The sequence below is a fragment of the Falco cherrug genome, chromosome Z, assembly GCF_023634085.1.
Source record: "Falco cherrug isolate bFalChe1 chromosome Z, bFalChe1.pri, whole genome shotgun sequence".
In the NCBI taxonomy this organism is placed as follows: domain Eukaryota; kingdom Metazoa; phylum Chordata; class Aves; order Falconiformes; family Falconidae; genus Falco; species Falco cherrug.
The window spans coordinates 38,588,414-38,609,983 of NC_073720.1; the positions used below are offsets into that span (position 1 = coordinate 38,588,414).

Consider the following 21,570-nt stretch of genomic DNA (forward strand, 5'->3'; position numbering starts at 1 on the left):
AGGAATAGAGGTGACGGGTTCATTACTACACTCCTGTATCTACTAAATGGTTTTATCTTCATCATATTGATCCCCCATAAGCAATCATCTGTCATACTACTACTGAATGTTACAAGGGTCCTGTACCTTGATTTCAAAGCCAAGCAGTTTGTATAGATCAAACTCTCTCTGTCAAGTTACTAAAGTGACATTCTGAAGTGATTGTACAAAAGACTTGGTGAATTAGTGCAGTGATTATGGTCATTGCTTTAAGTTTTTCTTTTTTTCCCCCAAAGCTGAAGAAGTTTTTCCTTGTTGAGCAGTAGCAAAAAGACACTGTGACAAGGCATATTATTTTAATGTGCTGCATTGCCTAGGAGAACAGAAGGTGGCAGTGAATGACTATTGCATGCAGCACTGGCTCCCTTAGTAATTTAGTGGCAGCCTTGTTATTTAGCTGCACAGTTGATGTATTTCATGTTTCTGTTATCTGTTGTACCTCACAAGCCCTGCTTAGCCAGGAAAGGGTGAGCTGTTCTTTTCTGCATCTAGTCTCCATTGCAGGAGATGCCTAGATCCAAAACTAGATTAATTGTCTAATTCTTTCCAGGGTATGAATGCTAATATAAAATAAAATGGTAAGTCTGACTGTTTGCAGAGTTCTGTGGTCTCAAGTAGGGGAATTTCTTGTATGATTTTCTTATTGTGGTTGCCTTCCACATCAATCCCATTGATGGCTCTGTAGATAAGTGTATTTTGGTCTTCATAGTAAGCTATTTTATGTGTTTTCCCATACTGATGGACATATTTGAGGTCTAATTTATGTGATAGGTCAGGAAGATCTCAGTGTTGAATATACATTTAACTTGTCTAGGCTGAGAAATCTGTCTTTTTCACTTCTACTGAAGTGATTTCCTTCTTGATATGACCCCCTCTCCTAAAACCCATGGCCTGGTTACATCTCAGAACACTGGGAAGACTCAGCGTGTGATCTAAAGGGAGGCTTTTTGCATTTGAAATAGAATAGTGGAATGTAGGTAGAAAATGGGTGCACAATTTCGAAACTTTCTACGCTTGTGGGTAAACTAAACTCACTCGGGACCTGCAAATAGGTCTAAATGCTGAAAAGCCTTTTTCATCTAAACTTCTGTAAGTATGCATAAGCGCTCTGTGAATGGGTTGTGCAGTTGCAGTCTTTTATTAAATATGGTAGCACAGCTAGGACAGTCACCAGTGATGTGACCATGGATCTCAGAATATTTTCTCCATTACTTTGACCACCTTCACTGCTGCTACGTTTGAATGGACATACACTGCAGTCTTCCCAGGTAGCATAAAATATGCTTTTTAGGGCAAAGAAGCATCTATAAGTATAGGTAGTCAGAAATACTTGCCTAACTCTCAATGACAGGGCTGGCAAGCTCTATCCTGTGAGACATGCTTTTGCCCCAGAGTGCCATCTTGTTGGTGCCTTCTGTTCCCTGGGGCTGGATTGCCTTAGCTGGCTGTACTGAGGCTTGCTACTAAAGTCTATTGAAAAAAACCCTCAGTCTAACGACAAAAAAAAAAAAGACTTTTCACAGTCTGAAAGGAGTACATCACTAGGAATACAAAACCCCTCTGTTCCAATCTATACAGGCCCATTTTTCACTTCCAAGACTTGTGGTTTAAGGTTGCACCAATAATCTTCAAAACCTGCATGGAACATAATCTGTTCTTCATAGAATTTGTTGCAAACCTTGTGTCTTGGGAGGACGGTGGAGGTAAATAGGGAAGCAGTAGTGCTTTCAACAGAAGTGGCGAGAGACTTAGAAGGTATAGTACGTGCACCTGCTGTCCTAGTTGTCATGACAGTCCTGAGCCTCTACAAGAGATTACCAGTCTCCAGGAATTACTCCACAACATTAAATATATGCTTCATCCACTTCTTGATTTTTAATTAATCAACTAGTTTAATGAGCAAATCATACCATGCTAGTTTTCTCTTGTTATGAAAAAAATAAGATTTTTACCAGTCGCTTTGGCTGGTGGTGATTGGCCATTACCCTCACTGTTGAATGCAGCTGGTCTTATGAACATTGCAACATATATCTGTCCCTAAGTAATGTGGGTGCACTGGCCTGTAGACATCACACTTTTCAGACTGAAAATGTGGTTGTGCCAGTGTTCTTTGTCCTAGGGGAGTTTCATATGCCTAATGAAGGTATACATTTTCCTGACAGATGCAGGAACTCTCAGCTGCACCTTCTTCCAGACTCCCCTCATAGCAGTAGAGCTCTGGCATGGCTGAATGCTGCAAATAATAGCATGGTGAAATACGTGTGACATTTGGTGTTTCAGAATACCCTTTCTGTGGATTACAAGATATCACTGATTGATATTGGGCTGGTGATAGAGTACCTCCTTGGTGGAGCTTATCGGAGCAGCTACACAAGGAAGCATTTCCGAATTCTCTACAATGATATCTACAGAAAACACAAGGTAAATTCTGTGAAATGGCTACCCCTGGTTACCAAGGAAAGCCAAAATGTGACACCTGAAAATACCTCAGATTGTCGTCATGTTTTTTCTGAAGAGTGTCAGCTAAATGTATGCCATGCTTGTCTGTTTTATGAATCTCTGCCAACTGTGGAGAGGTTGCAAATAAAACAGATGAATCCCTCCCCAAGGTACTCCCTGCCCCTCAAGACCACTACTGATTGTTAAATTAACTATTAGTTCAGTAACTTTACCTTTGTGTCTGGTAGCCTTGTTGTGTTCTTTGACTGGCATCCATCAATGAAGATGGATAAGGCTGTACCAACCACTATTTTCCCTTTTACAAAGCAGTTGCATGCTTCTGCTTTTGCAACTTGAACCACATCACAGAAATACTGAATTCAGCAGGCATTGAACTAGACTGAGAGCATGTCAGTGTGGCATAGTGAAGAGCAACACGGACATCCCTGTTTTGAGTTTTGAGCAAATGTCTTACCTTTTAGAAGCAGCTCAGTGCTAGTGGTGCATCTTCCTGCCCAGGCTATTGAGCTGTGTTTGCCTGGCAGAGCTTTTTCTGTGATGCAGTGGTCATCCCATAGGAAGTCTCATACTGGATGTGCCAGGCTGCACCCATGGTGCAGTTGCTTTGTGCAGGCAGAGGGCTGTGCTTGGACATGCGTGCTGTTCTGCACCTTCTAGACACTTAAGGTGTTTCACTGTACAGCATAGCATTGTGCCATGTCAGTGTTATCAGTAGCAAAACAAACCAACCTCTACAAACTGCCTCAGAACAAGAGTGTGCAAATATACCAGCACTTTCATTTTCCCCATTGACTTTCCAAAACCAGTAACTTGAAAACAGACTAAAGTTCTCAATAAGTTGAATATCATTCCCAACATCACAGAGGGAACAGATTTACCACTTAAGAATTCTCCCCAGTTTTTGGAGTAGAGCTGGACTTTCACTAAAGTACTTCCGTGTGTTAACAAACAACAAAAACCTCTCATCCCATGTGCTGCTTTCTTGACTGATAGAAGAACCTCAGGGTGATCAGGGAAAATGAGAAGAAATAATGAAAACTCTTACTTGGAGTGAATAGAAACACAGAGAAAGCGCTTCCTGTGTGTCACTGGCTTTTAATACAATGCTTAAAAGAAGATATTTGAATAGTTATAACACTTCATTGTGTTCTTATGAAATATGACCTTAACAGGAATCAGTGAAACCATGTAATCACGTAATTGCGAACTGCAGGGAAGAACGTTAGCGATTCAGCTGATAACATTCTTCCTATCAGTCAACACTGAACAAAATGCCCAGGAATGCAGATGTGCCATCCTTTTGAGGAGACGGTCAGCAAAAAGTTCAGAGAACTTTTGTCTTTCAAAGGGCTTATGGAACTTTTTTATAAAAGTAGGCACTTGGAAGAGCTTCCAGGCTGGGTGATGCAATGTGGTGCAAGTCCTATTGTTGTACTTGGTGGATGCTGTTGGGGAAATCAGTGTTTTGAATTTAGAGATTCAGAAAAATGTATATATTTTAAATTAGATGTGAAACTGGCTATTCTTTCTGTGATGGTATAGGCTCCAGTGGTACTTATAGCAATTGCTGACTCAATAGTCTTTGAATAACATCAGTTTCTACAGGCACCATTGCAGTCAGAGGTAAGTACAGGTAAAGTTAATCTCTAATTTGCATTTCTCTCCCTGTGTTTTATGGTATGCCTCTGGATCTAGAGAGTGCTCTCCAGCTTTTCTCAGAGCCTGTCTCATTCCCTTCATCAGAGTAATCAGACAAGTAGCAGAATGGGGTCTGCTGAAAGTACTTTGCATTCTCAGTTCTTCAGAACAGCACAGCCTTACAAATACAAGGTAATCTAATTGCTTCTTCTAGACTTTGCTTAGGACATATTAGGCTGCTAATCTTTTTATTGAGAGATTTTAGAAATACGTTGTTCAGGCTTTTAGTTATAATTGTATTTAAATTCCAGCGGAAGCAACATTTTAGTCCTCACTGTTCATGAAGTCTTGCAATTTTAATGTTGAAATTATGCTCAGACTCCTCCTGTGATACTTGTTAATATATTCCATCCATATATTGCTAAGGGCTTTTGTTCACTGCAATACAGTACCATCAAATTTCTGAACATCAGGCACTGCTGAAAACTTTTTATTTGGAAACAATTACAGGAATTCTCTGACCTTCCCAATGTTTTATCATGATTGCTTATTAAGGCGCTACATCGAGCCTGCAAAGAAGATGTACAGTTCTGATATCTGGAAAATCATGACAGAGTATTTTCTTTCAAAGAAAGAATGATAAAAGAGCAAAGGTCACCACACACATATATCTGACAGACAAAACAAAGTAGAATGAATTTAAATGGCTTTATTGGAATTAGTCTTAACCAAAATGAACCAATTACTGCACTGAGACAACCTCACTTATATCAGTAAGACTTTTTCTTTGCCTTTAATGGAGAAATATCCAGACATGAATGTATAGCAAGTTTACACTACAAGTGTGGCTGACAGTAGAAATCATCTTTAAGTATCACAAGTCCATAGTGTATGTTTGTTTACTGATTGATTTTTTTCCTGTTATGACACAAGTACAAGGAAAGAATGAAAGCAGGATCTTGGTGTCATGGGTTTGGAGACAGCCCAACACTGTGGAAGGGGAGGCTATAAATGGCACAGGTATAGAGCAAGGAATGTTTTTCCTCACTAATGTTACCAGTTTCTTAGCATTGGTAATCTGAATGTCTTTCTAACTCTGTTTTATGACTTAGATATATATAACTATCAAATAGTTTGCTACTAGCAATTCAGATTTTTGTGGGCTTATTTACATGAACCTGAACCTCAACCATTCACTGAGATTTTCTTTTTTTAAAAAACCAAATTTATAGGAAAGATCCACTGTTTTACATAAGTGTAAGAAGAAATCAAAAGATGATACAAACTTTGCAGAGAACTCTGAGTCATCTGGCTTTATCTACCCCTATAACGACCTCCTGGTTTGGGCTGTATTAATGAAAAGGCAGAAGATGGCCATGTTCTTCTGGCAGCATGGAGAGGAAGCCATGGTCAAAGCTGTTGTGGCTTGTAAACTCTACAGGGCGATGGCACACGAAGCTGAACAGAGCAACATGGTGGATGACACTTCAGAAGAACTTAAGAAGTACTCAAAGTATGAGTTCTGCAGTACTTAGAATTTTTTCCTAATCCACTAAGAGTTTGTAAGATTATTGGTCCCGTGGACGACAGAGTGTGAAAGAAATACTTCCAACTGCCCACTCTTCATATTATAAAATGGAGCTATGTATTGGTGTGCAGTCTGGTTGAGCGTTAAAGGAAAGCTGTTAGCTTGCTATCTAGTTGCATATTTGAAAATTAAAATATAGACAAATAATGCATGGCTCACTGTCTGCTAAGTGGTCAAGTGGAAGACTGAAATTTCCCTTACAGTTTCCCTTCCAGTTCAACTTGTTAAGAAGCCGTATGGCACATATGCTTTGGACTTTTCAAATCTGTAATGTGGTAATGAGCAAACTAACATCAGTGCTTAAATCCTGCTCTGTATAAGACCTAATGAAAAATGTATGCTGAAATAACTGAGTGAATAAAAAATGAAGTAGACCAAGAATTCTCCTCAAGTTTTTAGTTTCATGTTAATGTTTTCTGGTATTTTTTCTTGTTAATGACATATTTTAAGCTTTGTAGACATCATGCCTCAGATTCAGAGTAAAATAAGATGTGCTGTCAGGTTTTGTATGCAGCTTCAAAGCTTAATTTAAAGGAAGACATATCTCCCTTGGAGAGTCTTCCCTATAGAGATGTTTAAGAACCAGTGTAAAAGAAGAGGCTTTTGCAACTCCCTGCAATGCTTGCCCACAGTGGTGATGAGTCTGTTGTTGAAGGAAATGGCACAGAAGTTGATAGCATCCATTTTGATTGCTGAATGAGATTGACAACAAAACAAATAAAAAAATAGGAAACAGGATGACCATATATAGTAAGGTGTACTCCCCAAATTATTTTTCATTAGCCATATTGATAAAGCAACAGGAAGAATGGGAGAAGGCATATGGACTGAGATTGTTAGCTCAACTTTAGTTAATGGAGTTTTCAAACCAACCTCTTTGCAGGAGTCATTCTGAGTTTTGACTGATACCTGTAATATTAACTGTTAATTCACTTCTGCTCTAGGGAATTTGGGCAGCTTGCCTTAGATGTGCTGGAGAAAGCATTCAAACAAAATGAGCAGATGGCTATGAAGTTGCTGACCTATGAACTGAAAAACTGGAGCAATTCAACTTGCTTAAAACTAGCAGTGTCTGTGGGGCTGCGGTCTTTCATATCCCATACTTGCACACAGATGCTGCTGACTGATATGTGGATGGGGTGCCTGAAGATGCGGAAGAACTCCTGGTTTAAGGTAACATCACTCCAGCTTTTTCTGAGCATTTAGATGCTGTTTAGATGCTTTATACACGCCTTTGTGACAGTCATGAATGTGCTTCGTGCAGCTTTGGACAATGGGTTTAAACATGGATTGGAATGTGCACATTTAGGAGAGAAAAGAAAAGTGGGGAGGGACGACAGTACTTGCTTCTATTTTACTTTGCAAAAGCAGCTGTGGGATGACATTGGGAGAATACATTTTGTGAGGGTTTTTTTGCCATTCCCATTCTCTCAGAACCCTTCAGTCCCTCCCCACCTGCTCTCACTGCCCTGCATTGCTGGTTCTCTGGCAGAGCTGCTGACAGGAGCAATCCTTCTGGACATAGGGATCAGTACCTAAAGTACCTCTAGATGCCACTTTTCAAAGCTACAAAACAGTCAAGAGCAACACACTTCTTTGGAGGCTGTAGGAGTGTGATACAGAGATTCCCCACAACAGTGTTTCCCTCTCAGGCCAATGGAATTGCACTGGGTTTGTGCTAGCAGCATGCATGGCTGACTATGGTCTCAGGTCTATGCTATCACTGCTGAATTAATTTCCTGAATCTTGTGTCTCTCTTTTAGGTCATTATGAGTATTCTCCTGCCTCCCACCATCTTGATGCTGGAGTTTAAAAGCAAGGCAGAAATGTCTCATGTGCCTCAGTCTCAAGACTCCCACCAGTTCACGTGGTATCATGGGGATCAGAGCCCAACCAGCCCTAAAGATGCCTTGTCTCTGGTTAGTCTGTGGTGATCAGTCGTTTGAATGTCAGGGTCTGTCTGTTTACCGCAGTATAATCCTGAGGAGTGAGGATGGAAGTGTCGGGGCCTAATTCTTGATAAGTAGGGGTTTGATCCCTGGTTTGGATACTGACTGAAGTGACCTTGGACAAGTCACTTTGTCCTAGGTGTTGCTTCTGTCCTGGCCATAATGAAAAAATCCTTCCCAACCTCACAGAGGTACGGTGAGATTATAATTTTCTGTCAGTTACACAGGTATTTTAGGGCACAATGTCTGTTCAGGCTGCAGATAAATACCTGTGTAATCTTGTATACCAAACAGTCTAAGAATGGTTTAATGTCATATACAAAATCGTATCCGTAAAACCCAGTTTAGGTTGCCCAGCCAAGCTGCCCAGAGCCGGGGCAGCAGAACTGAGGCACCCCAGGTCCCATCCTCACCAGCTCGCTCCTTCCTCCCACTCAGCCTGGCCAGCAGCTTCTGCTCCATACTGCAGCCACAGCCCTTCCCCCTCTCCATTGCCATCCTTCGCTCTTAGCCTCTCCTTGGGGTTTTGTTTTCTGACTTACATCATAGCTCTCCAGGAGGTCTAGCTCTTGCCCCTCTTGTTGAGGAGCTGGGTATCTCTACTGATTTGCTTGAGCCTAGCAGAGGTGCCATTAAAGCACAGGAGAAGCACTGTGCTTTTGGTTTAGTCACCTGAACTGAGTCCTGAAACACTCTGCAGGGACCTGTGGTTGCACAAAAGTCCTCAGGCCCGTCTGTGGGGAGCCTCCAGCACGGTGAAGTCTTTGCCTTTTTAAGGCCTGAATTCCCCCAGACTTCTGCCAAGCAGAATTGTCTATCCTTTTTATCTTTTTCCACAAAGCATTCCTTGAACTGAAAATTTCCAAAAGTTTTCAGTCTGAGGTAGACTGTAGATACAGAGAATTTCCATCCCGAAGGGTAAATGTTGGTGAGGTGCTAACCAATGGAAACGGGATTGTCAAGTGAGAGCTGTCAGGCAGTCTGTTTTGCTCTGCTTTGCTTATCTTACACCAGATAAGCACTGCAGATTGCTTGGGACCTTTTCAGTAAACTTTCAACTTCTGTAAAATAAAAAGGAGTGGATTGTCTTTGAGGGCTTTCACAGCATTATGGTAGGCCTGTCAATGCCACGCTTGTGTTTTCTCCCTCTGATGATGAAAATGCTTGAAGCCATTATGTCCTGCAGTGCCTGTCTAATATAGTCAGTTCAAAAATGTGTTTTATGGAGTTAGTTAACAGCTATGATACAGAGGATAGGCCAATTGTAATTATTTGCAACAGAACCAACCCTGCGGTATGGTGGAAGGCAACACAGCAATGCACATAAGCACTTTTCTTGCCTGCCTCAGGTGGGGCTGCTTCCTTCCTGGACTAGCAATAAGCCTAACTTCTGATTTTATCTAATATAAAGTGTTGATGAAAACAAAAGGCCACACTACAACTTTTTCTTAAATAATCTGATATGAAATATTATAGTAAAATCTACAGGAAATTTCAACAGCATACATGTGCAATATAGAGCATGTTTCACACACAGTCATGAATTCCAGCAACCTGCTGCAGCTGGAAATTGCACTCTTTCATGGGATAAATTCTTTCCTTTACCTTGGAGGATCTGATGTTAACACACTGGGATGATTTTGTGCATCAAATGTTCTGGTTTAGCACTTTTCTGAGTCTCATGTGTAGTAGGCATCAATATGTCACATAGAAAGTGTTGTACTGCAGATGTCTAGTAAGTTTTAGCATTAATATTAGCCAAAGCAATTGGCCAACACTGAAACAACTGAACAAGGTAGTTTGGTTCTCTCAGCCTTGCCCAGGCCTCTCTCCTTCATCTCTGTTCAGCACCTTCTGGTTTTGTCAGTTGCCCATTGCAGTGTGTCTGCAGCTCTTAGGCTTCAGTGGCAATTGAATAGTTGTACTTTCAGAGGGCCACTCAAACAAGTGTCAAACTCTGGATATAGCATCAAGTGTGTTTGCTTTTTTGTAGTTGTTGTTTTGGTTTTATTTTACTGAAGATAATAAAAAGAAGTTGCATGCATTTTTTGTAGACAGGTCTTTGTAAGAGAATATTTCATCCTCATTTTCTAATCAGGCGTACAAGACATTGAAAATAGCAATTAGATTCTGTATTTAGAATTTCACTGTCTTGACATTTTCTGTGCATTTTTATACATGAGTGGAAATGTGATGCTCATTCCATTATTTCAGAATGAGCCACAGTTGTCAGTAGAGTTTTAAGCTAACACAGTTATGTTGTATTGGGAATTTCTGTATTTCACAGATGGGGAAAGTGAGACACAAAGTGATTAAGTGATTTTGCCTAAAGACTTAATGAAATATGTGGCAGAAGCAGGAGTGGTTTCAGGTCTGCTGAAGCCCAGTCCACTGACTGTAGTCATAAGAGCAAACTCTAAATGAGTATTTATAGTGGAAAAGCATGCATGTTAATTATTGCAAACAAGATTGTTGTAACCAGACAAAATCAAGTTACAGTAATGGTTTGTATGTTCAGAACACAGCTCAAACATCTGCATCTGTCTTCCCTCTAACATGACACAACCTTTGCAATTAGACCATGGTTTCTTACTTTTAAAATGGTGTTTCCTTTTAAAGAAGGATTATGACGTGGAGAAGGTTGCTCAGAAGATTGATGAAAGCCAAGTAGATGGTGGACAAGGAAACCTGCCTGGCATTAGAAAAATCTATGAATTCTACAATGCACCAATTGTCAAGTTCTGGTTTCACACGGTTGGTCATCATGCTAGAACTCACACTGCCAAACCCCTCCTTTTATCCTTCAAATACTACTTGATGCTGTTTTTACTTTGCCTAGAACGGATTTGCAGCCGCTTAGCAGTGGGGGTGGATGGGAAGACATTTGAAAATTTATCTCACAATTAAGTCAAGTGTTTTGCTGCTGAAATCATGCAGCTGCATTAAAAAAAACAAAACAAAACAAAACAAATGAAAAAGAACAAAAAAACAACTATAAGGAACTAAAAAATACCCTGAGCACAGCTTTTTACAGAGGTTAATTGCACATGTAGAGATAGATTTGAAGCTGGCCTTAAATGCCTTAAATCCCTCACAGATATCCATGTCCCTTTCTTTAAGAACTGTTTCTGAAGGAGTGAATATTAATCTATAGAAGATAATTTACTATAGAGAAATGTGAATTTATTAAACAAATTTTGGTAACTAGCTCTGTGTCAGTAGAGTTTAGGATGTTTAATATCAAGCTGTGTGTTGGCTCAGACCACCATGTACATAAACTGTTACTCCTTCAGCAGGGTATGGTTGACTGCTTTATAGGTTGTTAATCTATTATCTCAGATACAATTATAGCATGTTCTGTTATCTTTAAAATATGTGCTTTCGACATTGTTCTTCCTGTGTTTTGGAATGTACTGATTAACAAGGTTACCAAGTTAATGAGCTTAACTGGTTAACCAGATACATGTAGCTCTGAGGATGGTTACTTGCTCCTACAAAAAGTTAGAATGAAAGCATAGCACTGCCCTTAACTTTAAGTAACAGTGTGCAGATAAAATAGTCTGTCTTATGTATGTGTTTAGGGCCTAGGTGAACATGCACTGCAATAATTCATCTTCTGCTCCCATTTTTTCAGCACTAAAGCATCCATTTCCAAATGATGTTTAAGCATATTCCCATAAAAAGTGCTTTGGAGAACCGGAGGAAAGATTGTGGGCTTAAAAATCTGACAGTGCTCAGTAGTTTGAATGCATATAGTCAGGCTAATCATTGTTAATATGTTTGCAGAAATTTGTTCAGGATTTTTGTGCGTACGGATTATGTATCCTGTGTTTTGTAGATGGCATACATGGCGTTTCTAATGCTCTTCACTTACACTGTGTTGGTGAAGATGGAACCAAGACCGAGTGTGCAAGAGTGGCTTGTTATCATTTATATTTTCAGCACTGCTATTGAGAAAGTCAGGGAGGTAAGCTTTTCCATTCAAACTTCTCATCTATAGGGGATATATTATAAACCAGAGACTACCATAAACAGAAGAATGCCAAATCCTGCATTCTTTTTATAAAGAATTTAGCAGAGGAAAGAATTGTACAGGGCGTTTATTTCTGAGAGGTCTTTTATATGAAGACCAGCGCTTGGGCTTTGAAAATGCATCTTAAAGTTTGTCCTTAAATCTCTATTTTTTCTATGTAAAGCCAGTGGTAATGACACTTGAGAGTGGTTGTGCTGAACTGAGATCTGCAGCCCTCATGTAGGCACCTGTTTCTTAATTTTTTTTTGGTGGATGATTTGATTTCTTATAACAAATATAGAATTTGCCTGTTTACTTTGAGTGTGGACATTGTAATCAATAAATAGATGTTGTGCATAGAATAATCTGTGGCTCTCTGTCAGATCTAAGTGACCCTCTATAAACAAAGCTGGGGAGAAAACCACCATCAACTTTTATTGCTGGATTCATTGAGCATGGAAAAATGATACTCCAATCAAGATTAATTGCTGTTATTTGCAATTGATTAGAGCTAAGCTTCTGAACACAGCTTGCATTCTGAACCTGAGGTTGGGGACAAATGAAACTGTGTATTTCCCAAATTATTGTATCTGATTGGACATATCTTCACTGTAGAATTGGCACATAGTAAGCAATGGTAGTGTGAATTGTCTTTTATTTGAAGTGCTGTACTTTTAGAGGAATAAAACTGCAGCAAAGTTCTGAGTGAAGGATGCTGTTACAACAGCTCACTCAGAAGACTGCAACATCAGTACGAGAGATGTGAGAGTTTTCAAGGGGCAGCAGGAATGCTGGGAATATACCAAAGCTTGGATAAACATAAAAGTTCTGTGGTTGTGTGAGATAAAATTGAAAATATCTACACAAGGATTGTCTGAGAAAAAAATTGTGAAATAGCAAGCACTTTAATCATGGTTGTGCAGTAGCATTGTTTTGATGGTGGGACTGTAGAAACATCAGCTCTTCTTTCTAGCACTAATGTTCATTGGAGACTTCGAAATTCATGTCTTCTACTTGATTTTTCTTTGTCCATGTACTGGTTCTGGTCTGCTGGCAAAGACTTTGTAGGACGCTGTGTCTTACATGTGCAGCTAATTAACTGCTGAGGACCTTGTTACATATAACTGCAAACCTCTATTTCTCTAGATTGTATCAACTAATTGTTAAAGCCTTGGGCCCTGATCCTGCAACTGGTTCCCCATGTGAGTTAGTCTGGCTCAATTGAGTAGGATTACTTGTTTACATTAATGTGTTCATATGTGTAAACTCTTGCAGGATCAGGGCATAACATTTCAAAATCTCTCCTTTGCTTGGTACTTATCAGTGTGATCTTACATAGCGCTGACTTGCAATGTGCAAAGGTTTTATTTATGGCCTCCCAAAGCTTCCACTTCAGACATTTGTTCAGTGAAGCTTAAAATCCCTTTGGGGCACCTCACAGTTGGAGGAGTGAACATTTCGTTCTTTACCTTGCTAGTTGCCTGTGCTCCTTTTTTTAGCATGTCCTTGGTGGAATACAAGGATCTTTATATTTTCAGTCTGAAATAAAAGACATTAGTTATTTTCCCATCAGCAAGGTTAGGTTGGTACTTTCCATGACTTAGGGGCTTTTGAAAGGGCTGTTGCAGGTTGTGGCCATTCCTCTAGAAAATGCTTGTTAAATTATAATGATCTGTATGCATAACAGTTTTATACTGGCTGCTTTTTTCTGCTGAGGAAAATGCTCTGTGGTGAATGGGTTTAGGCTCAGAATACTTTTTTCCTTGGGAAGAGCTATCCTATTTGGTGTGGCATACTTGAGCAATATGACACTATAGAGTAAGCACAAACCTCAGTTAATGCTGAATGTCAATTTGCACTACATGAGCCTGGGGAAAAAAAAAAAAGAAAAAGAAAAGAAAGAAAAAAAAGAAAGAAAAAGGGAAAAAAGTTACATTCCCAAATATCATGAAAAAATTTGGATGGAAAAGGTTAAAGAATGATCTGTGATTGTAATGGAGTTCTGTTGGATTTCCACCCCCCCACCCCCCCCCCCCCCCCCTATTCTACTCAGGTATTTATCTCAGAACCTGGAAAATTCCGCCAAAAAGTGAAGGTGTGGATTTATGAATACTGGAATTTTACTGATTCTGTAGCTATCATCCTGTTTATGATTGGTTTTGGCTTGCGCTGGTCCGATCCCCCTGTTCAGACTGCAGGGAGGCTACTTTACTGCTTGGATATAATATTTTGGTATACTCGGCTCCTTGATCTTTTTGCTGTGAATCAGCATGCTGGCCCATACCTGACAATGATTGGGAAAATGGTAAGTATCATGCTCTGGGGCAATATTTTTGTCATTAAGGCATCTATTGAGGAATGTGTAAAGGTCAGAAGTGACAGAAAATAATGATGATTGAAGGAGAGGTCACCTAATAATTCATTGTGAACGTATTACCTGAAAATACCACATCTTTTTCTATTTGTGAGTTGACCATAATCAGATTTTAGTCCTCTGTAATTTATTCATTATTTGAATTTATTCACAAAAGCCATTTTTGCTTCATTCCTTAGAGAAGTGTTGCATTTGAGTGGAGTTTCTGATCCAGCTTGATAATAGGAGAAAGAAAAATCACTGTCTCTTGCAGACGGGCTCGCTACTATAGATAATTCCCCTAGCTCTTGGAAACTGTCTCATTATTATTTTACATTTTGATCCAATTAATTATATTCCATTTAAGCAGGCAAAATTTCTCCGAGATCAAAGTTAATTTTTTTTTTCTCTTTTGGTACAAGAACTGCTACTGAACTGCTGCCTAGTCTTGAGGGACATCTGCAGATTCCCACTGTGATTTCCCTTGGTTATTGGGAACTGTCTTATTAATACTTTTATATTCTGTCTTGCATAGTAATTCTGATTCAGTGTTAGAAGGCAAAATAATTGTCACTGCTATTTCTTGCTGTTAGTTTGGAAGAAATACTGCTGAGGGAAAGGACCATCTCTGCATTTTTCAAATCTTGCTGAAGATCTTGAGAGGGACTTGAGAGACAAGTAGAACTTGTGGCCTTGTTAGTCCAGGATAACTTTAATGTCTGTAAAATACTTGGGTAGTCCAGGTCATAGAAATAAAATATCTGTATTTCCTCTAGCATATTAGATTATTAGCCCTGGTTTTATATTCTGCTTTGTAAAAGCAGTGATTGATAGTCTTCCCTGAAATGTATGTCTCCTTTACGTATAGTTAACCCAGCTAATTCTTTCATGCCAACATGTCTTCCAGACAGCTAACATGTTCTACATTGTGGTCATGATGGCCATCATCCTCTTGAGCTTTGGAGTATCACGAAAGGCAATCCTTTCACCAGAGGAGCCTCCTTCCTGGACTCTGGCACGAGATATAGTATTTCAGCCCTACTGGATGATGTTTGGTGAGGTGTATGCTGGAGAAATAGATGGTAGGTAATTTTCACAATACAGCTCAACAGGTTAAATTTAATATGTGCAGAAACATGTCCACTTCGGGCTACTAGAGTTTTTACTACGTGTTGAGTCTATTCTTCCTCAAACAATTTTGATTCCAGTATATGTATGTCCTCAATGAGTAATACTGCACGAGTAAAGGTGAGAATATTAGCTTCTTTGTTAAAAATAAAGATTAAGCTTTAAAACCTTGAAATTTAGCTTTTCACATGAAGTAGATTGCAAAGCTCAGAGCAAAGCAGATAGGAACTAATACTAAGGTAGTTCATGGTCAGCGGGTCTGGCAGTGAAATGAATTTCCAGTTGGTCGAATCCAAAACTGATGATCTCTTGGAGAAAAGATTACAAAGTTGCCTTAAAGGAGGAAAGAATGAAGGGAAAACAGAAGAGGAAAAATAAGAAAGAAAAAATATTTTTCACCATACTAAGAGTTGCGAGGCATAATTCTTAAACACATAAACCAGTTGAACATGGGAAAAAGAGAATCAATGAATGTAAATAGGAAAAATGTTATATCTTGATTATGGCTTTGACATTGTCTTAGTAAGAGAGAAGAACCAGGCACTACAGGAGGTATCTCAGCATTATAGGTGGAAGGCACTCTTACGCAGCTAAGTGATGAGTACAACTAAACCAGTCCCTAAAATAGAGAAGTAGGTATGCAAATAGGTACAGATATTTGAGATACATAGTTCAACATAGACCTGATTCATTAAAATAATGTAAGATATTACATCCATTATTGCTGAGTCATGTGATGGCTAGGTATTTTGGTTTTATACATCAAAATTCTTTTAATGAAAGCAAGCTCTGAAGTTTCACAGTTTAATCCATTTAATCACGTATTAATGCTAAACCTTTAGACATTTGATACTTCCCAAATACAGTTATGATTTCTCTAATAACTCATTATGCTGAGGTGTATGTCCTGAATTTAGGGCTACTGCCTTATAAATCTGTTTTAAAATTCCTCAAAGGTGTAAAATTTGATTAAAAATTATAAAGACTGAAAGGTATTTATTTTGACAATTTGAAAACATTAAGAAGGATCCCTTAATTTCTGTGATTTGTTACTTCATCTCACAAATACTCATAGCTTTATAACTTTTTGCACATGAATTAATCTGGTCTTGCTGAAGCTCTAAAGGAATAACACTATGGTAGTGATAAAGCAGCCTTTGTGCTGTATGCTTTCCACAGTGGAGTCAGTGAAAGCTTTGCCACTTGCTTTAAGGATCAAAGATTTGGATTTCAGTTTACTTTAGTATGTGCCATTTCCCAAATATATTTCAGCTGCATCAGTTTTGTCCTTAACAAAAAGTCAGGGTGACTGATGTAGGAACTGATACATATGAAATGGTGTCTACAGCTTCTGAATTGCAATGGAATCTATGGAGCATTAATATCATGAAGAGGTCTTAGGTCTCCTTTACGTGGAGGTAGACTTTTTACTTGAAAATTTAGTGATGTATCTCTGTGGAAGTAATGAGGACTTTTCTGTTTCTTGCTGGGGCAAATGGGGAGCACGTTATTGCTGTACTATGCTCTGATTTCCATGCTAACCATGATCTATATGTCCTTCACTTTCAGTCTGTGAAGCCAATGAAGACTGTCCTCCTGGCTCCTTCCTCACGCCGTTCCTCCAAGCTGTGTACCTCTTTGTGCAGTACATCATCATGGTCAACTTGCTTATTGCTTTCTTTAAGTAGGTACCCAGGGTATGTTGCTGCAAAAGCAACTAATAGATGTTCTGACAACATTTCTGCAAAAGGCTTTCACCAGAAATGCCCCATCGGGGGTGTGTTGATGGTGGTTGTTACCCCATATTCCATTATGGTCTGGTGAATAAAAAAAGAATGGTGGAAGCAAAAAGGTGGGAGGAAGGGGTTGTGAGAAGACGTCTATAAACTGTTTAGCCATTTAAACGTAATCTGACTCTGTGAAACTAAACAACTCCAGCTGGCAAACAAGCAACATTAATTCAGCTCTCAAGTAATTGGTCCTTTGTCCCTGAAAGTTGTATTTGTTGTGCTGAGAGCCTATATAATGTTCAGCATAGGGCAGCCCAAGATTCAAATAGGCAGATAAGTGGAGAAGGTATTCAAGAGAAGAGGATAATGACTTTGTAGGAGCCTGCTTTTCCTTGGAAATAATTTGAAAATTCCTGTTGTTTGGTGCAATTTGATATGTTTTAGTCTGAAATCTATCAAGTTCTGTAAAATACTAGTAAAGAGCAGTTTAATGCAAGTAGTTAATGTTTTCTTAGCATTCTAGTATTTCTTGGGAAGAAAAAGTCAGCTGTAGACTAAAAAAATTTCAAATGAAGAAATGTAGTGATTAATATTCAAGAAAACGGAATGATCAAAACTCATTCTATTCCCACTTCCAATTAGAAATCCCTTTCCTGAAATTGTGGCAAGGCATCATTTTTTTTTTTTAATACACAGCTGTGAAATTGTAATTTAAATTATTTCTAGATTTAAACCTTCAGCAATGATGATATGTTAAATCTTCTGCCTAGTGATTTGATTGTACCAGGAGTGGGAACCAAAATGGGTATGAGCATTGTATTTAATTTGCTCCCAGAAGCAAAGCTGATGTTTTTGTGATTATATACTGGTATAGTATGATGGTGCAACTGAAATTACAGTACCAGAAACCACAAAGTTGCTTTCCTGTACTTGGGTCTATAACAGTAGATTCGGGAAGTTATTCAGTGCAATAACAGTCACATTTAGTAACATCAGAGCTCCAAAGAGTACCCTGCAGAAGAATTGCTCATGTAATGCCTCTTGCAGCAAGTATTTTGTTTAGGAGGAGTGCACAGAACTGTTTTGTTAACAGTTAGACTGACTCCTACATTTAATCCAGTCCAAAGAGGCAGACAATGTTGAATTCTCAGTTAGGCTATGTATTAAAGTTTAAATAATCTGGCTGAGATTTCAAAGCCACTTCAGGGATGTATTTTGCCCAGTTCCCATTAATGTGAATGGGAATTGGATCTCCAAATCCGTTAGGCAGCTTTGAAGATCTCATTCTCAGTGCACTAGCTGCAGGCACATGCTGCTGCTTTGTTAAATGAGAGCTGCTAAGCTGATTTACCTCACTGGAGGGATGGGACTTTTCTTCAGTGTCATATTAGATCTGTAGACAAGCATCTTGTGCCATACTGGGAGTATTCCTCACAGGAGTGTTTTATACTGCCCCCCCTCCATCTCTCTTCTCAGTAATGTTTATTTCGATTTGAAATCCATATCAAACAAGCTCTGGAAGTACAACCGGTACCGCTACATTATGACCTACCATGAGAAGCCATGGCTACCTCCACCTTTCATCCTCCTGAGCCACATTGGACTTCTGATAAATCGCATCTTCCACCATCGGCCCCCAAATGAGCTGGATCAAGAGGAAGGCGACGTTGGACTAAGTAAGCTGGGGACCAAAAGAAACAGCTGATTAATGTTTTGCTAGCCTCCCATCACTTTGTAGCTCAGTTCCTCAAAAAAAAAAAAAAAAAAAAAGATAGTCTCTGGGTGGGAGACTGTTTTTATTTGCAAAATTGAATTTAACCTGCCTGTCTGAGAACTCTTTTAGGAAAAAGTGACTAGGGGAACGCTTTGCTTTGTATTTGGCTTTTCCTGTGCTACATACTGTGCATCAGTCAAGACACATCACAACTCTGAGCTGAAATAAAGTGACAACAACTTATTCTGTAGGATTGAGTAGCCTTATTTTGAAAGAAAGTAAACAATACCTGAGGTATACATTTCTGTACATTTGGTCCTGAGAAGACCAACAATTCCATTTAAATTGTCCAGAGAAAGTAGCTGCAGAGCCCAAGGACAGAGGAGATCCAGTGATGGGAGGTGCAAAGAGGGAGAGGGCCTTCCATCTCCTCACTGCATCCTTCCCTTTGTGCACTGGTTCATCACTGTACCTTTACCCTACCTCCTTCACCCTTCCTAACCTGGACTTCTCCATCCTGGGGTTCTTCCTAACACCTCTTCAAGGCGATGCCAGTTCCGTATCTTTCTTGCCAGCTCCTGCAGCTCTGCTGTGAGCAGCCGTAGCCACTCTGGGAAGAGGACCACAAGATATTGGGATGAGTACGAACACGCAGTAGTAGGGCTTGGTGGCTGGTGAGGTGAGGCAGGGAAATGGGGAAGAGGAGAGGCTGGTGACTATAACCTTGTCCGAAAAGAAATTTGGAAATGTTGATGCATGGTGTTATACAGCCTCATTATTTGTGATGTGATATATCCTTGATGCCTAATAACAGAAGTGAGCAGACCCTGCCTGAGTTACGCTTCACTTAGGATTTTCTCTGCTGAACATGAGTCCCTGAAGATATCTGGCATGCTCACAGGTGGTTACAGAGTTCAAAAATGGGCTTAACTAATCAATGCTGAGCTTCTTTACTGATGCTCCCAGGCTCAACTCCTCCATCATGACTAGATACATCAGCCTGCCTTTGAAGTATTACTGCTTACTTTACATGCATGCATAATATAAGTTCACTGACACAGCACAGAGGGCGTCTTACCTGTGAAGTGCATTAGGCACAAGAACTGAAACACTGCTTAGCACATCTAAGAGTCCTTGGATAGAAGAGGGCTCACACGTTGCCTACACTTCTCTCAGAAAGAGGTTTTTTTTTCCTGCTTATATACCTTTGTGTCCCTTTTCTATATGCTTATGGGTTGCTTGATAAATTTCTTCTATAATTTTGATGTGGTTATAATTAACTGGCTTTAGCAATGAGGATCCAGTGCCACCCTGTGGAAAACTAATGAAAATACCAAAATACAGAGTAAAATCTTGGAGGCAAGAACACAGATATGGGTTAGGCGGTAAAAAAGACCCTAAGAGGTGATGAAGTCTGATTAGGAGTGAGAGGGGGACCCCAGGATACTGCAGAGGGCTTCCCTGCTGAGCCGTGTGTTGCATCCGAGTGCTACAACCTTGTAACAAACACTTCCGTGTCGCTTGGTGCAGATACCCCCCTAGCAAGTAGAGTGAGGACTCTGGTATGCAAAAAGGGAAAGAAAAAAAAGAGCTTGGAAGATGGAGAGTTTGGATCAGAGAAGCAGCTTTCCACTGTATGCATTTCTTCATACTGACTTAGAATCAATCTGTTCTCTCAGAAGTCTTGGTGTGAATAGCATCATGAGCAGCCCAAGCTGTGGAGTTTCAAACTTTTGAATGTGTTCTTTTTTGTCCAACAATCTTGCTTAATGTTTTGTACATATGAACATGTGAGACAATTAGGTGAAAAAAAGCTTTGTGGCTTTGAGTACCTGAAAGGACTATAATTACTATAGGTAACTAGCCCTAAATGAATGCCTGGACCAAAGTATAATGAAATCTTTGTTTTACATATCTATGTCTAAGTCTGGTGAGTGACACATGTATAACAAAATACAGGAAAAAGTTTGGAAGAAAATATGTCTTTATGAGCAGCCATTTGGGTATGTGTTTTTGAGGCTTTAAAAGGGAGTTCACTGGAATTTTTGTCAGTGTGATTTTGCTCTTTGTCTAAGGAAAGATAAAAAACTGTTCATATGTTTTTGGCGTGTTGGGTGTATATATACATAAGCCCACATTCATGAAGTTAGGTCTGATTCATTCTTGTCAAGGGTGGGGAAGGAAACTGGTTCTGAAAGATTTATTTTTTTCTCATGGATGCTTATAAACAATTGCATTCATCAACATGCTTTGTACTGACTCCTGCCTCCTTTGTTCAGAGCTGTACCTGAGTGATGAGGAGTTAAAGAAGCTCCATGACTTTGAGGAACAGTGTGTGGAAAAATATTTTCATGAGAAGAATGAAAACTTGAGTTCCAGTGACAGTGAAAGGATCCGTCTGACAACAGAAAGGTGTGTTTTTCTGCAGATTTGTGCTTTTCATATATATTTGTCAGATAAAAAGTAATAATAATTTTGATAAACTAATGCTTTTGGAACAGGTTGTAGCCACTGTGAACATAAGGAGCAATAACATGTATAAGCATTGCTAATTTGATGGAAATGTATCTGTTGGAACTGCATGGCAGGCCTGGTTGGGAAGCCTTGCTGGCAGAATTGCATCCCCAGACGTGTGCAGGTGATTAAAAGGATACAGCAAGGTGTTGCTCAGTTTCACTTTTGCAAACCAGATAGCACCATGAAAATGTGCCAGAGTATGACATGCAATACACATTTTTATTTAAAGGCTTGGCAGTGCAGAAGTGCTGTGAGAGTATTGCTTCTGGTTGAGAGTAACTGCTGTTTACAGAAATAACCATATAACCATTTTAGCCTTTTCTGCAATGTAGTGTCTTGGTTTGCAAAATGGCAATACACAACTGTCAACAGGGTTTCAAAACTCTCAATATATGCCTAATTTAGCTTTCTTTTGAAATCAATGGCAAAACTGCCAGTAAGT

General features: G+C 39.4%; 1 protein-coding gene across 1 annotated transcript in view; it reads left to right on the forward strand.

The window, feature by feature from the left end:
* TRPM6 (transient receptor potential cation channel subfamily M member 6) overlaps positions 1-21,570 on the forward strand; it is a gene marked incomplete at its 5' end in the record, with an annotated part of 70,615 nt that overhangs the window by 23,535 nt on the left and 25,510 nt on the right. The window contains 12 exons of the mRNA XM_027811959.2: positions 2,320-2,460; positions 4,195-4,329; positions 5,370-5,650; positions 6,670-6,898; positions 7,489-7,644; positions 10,294-10,428; positions 11,513-11,641; positions 13,740-13,991; positions 14,947-15,121; positions 16,737-16,851; positions 18,374-18,573; positions 20,891-21,023. Coding sequence (XP_027667760.2) covers positions 2,320-2,460; positions 4,195-4,329; positions 5,370-5,650; positions 6,670-6,898; positions 7,489-7,644; positions 10,294-10,428; positions 11,513-11,641; positions 13,740-13,991; positions 14,947-15,121; positions 16,737-16,851; positions 18,374-18,573; positions 20,891-21,023 — 2,081 coding nt within the window. The remainder of the gene's footprint in view (positions 1-2,319; positions 2,461-4,194; positions 4,330-5,369; positions 5,651-6,669; positions 6,899-7,488; positions 7,645-10,293; positions 10,429-11,512; positions 11,642-13,739; positions 13,992-14,946; positions 15,122-16,736; positions 16,852-18,373; positions 18,574-20,890; positions 21,024-21,570) is intronic.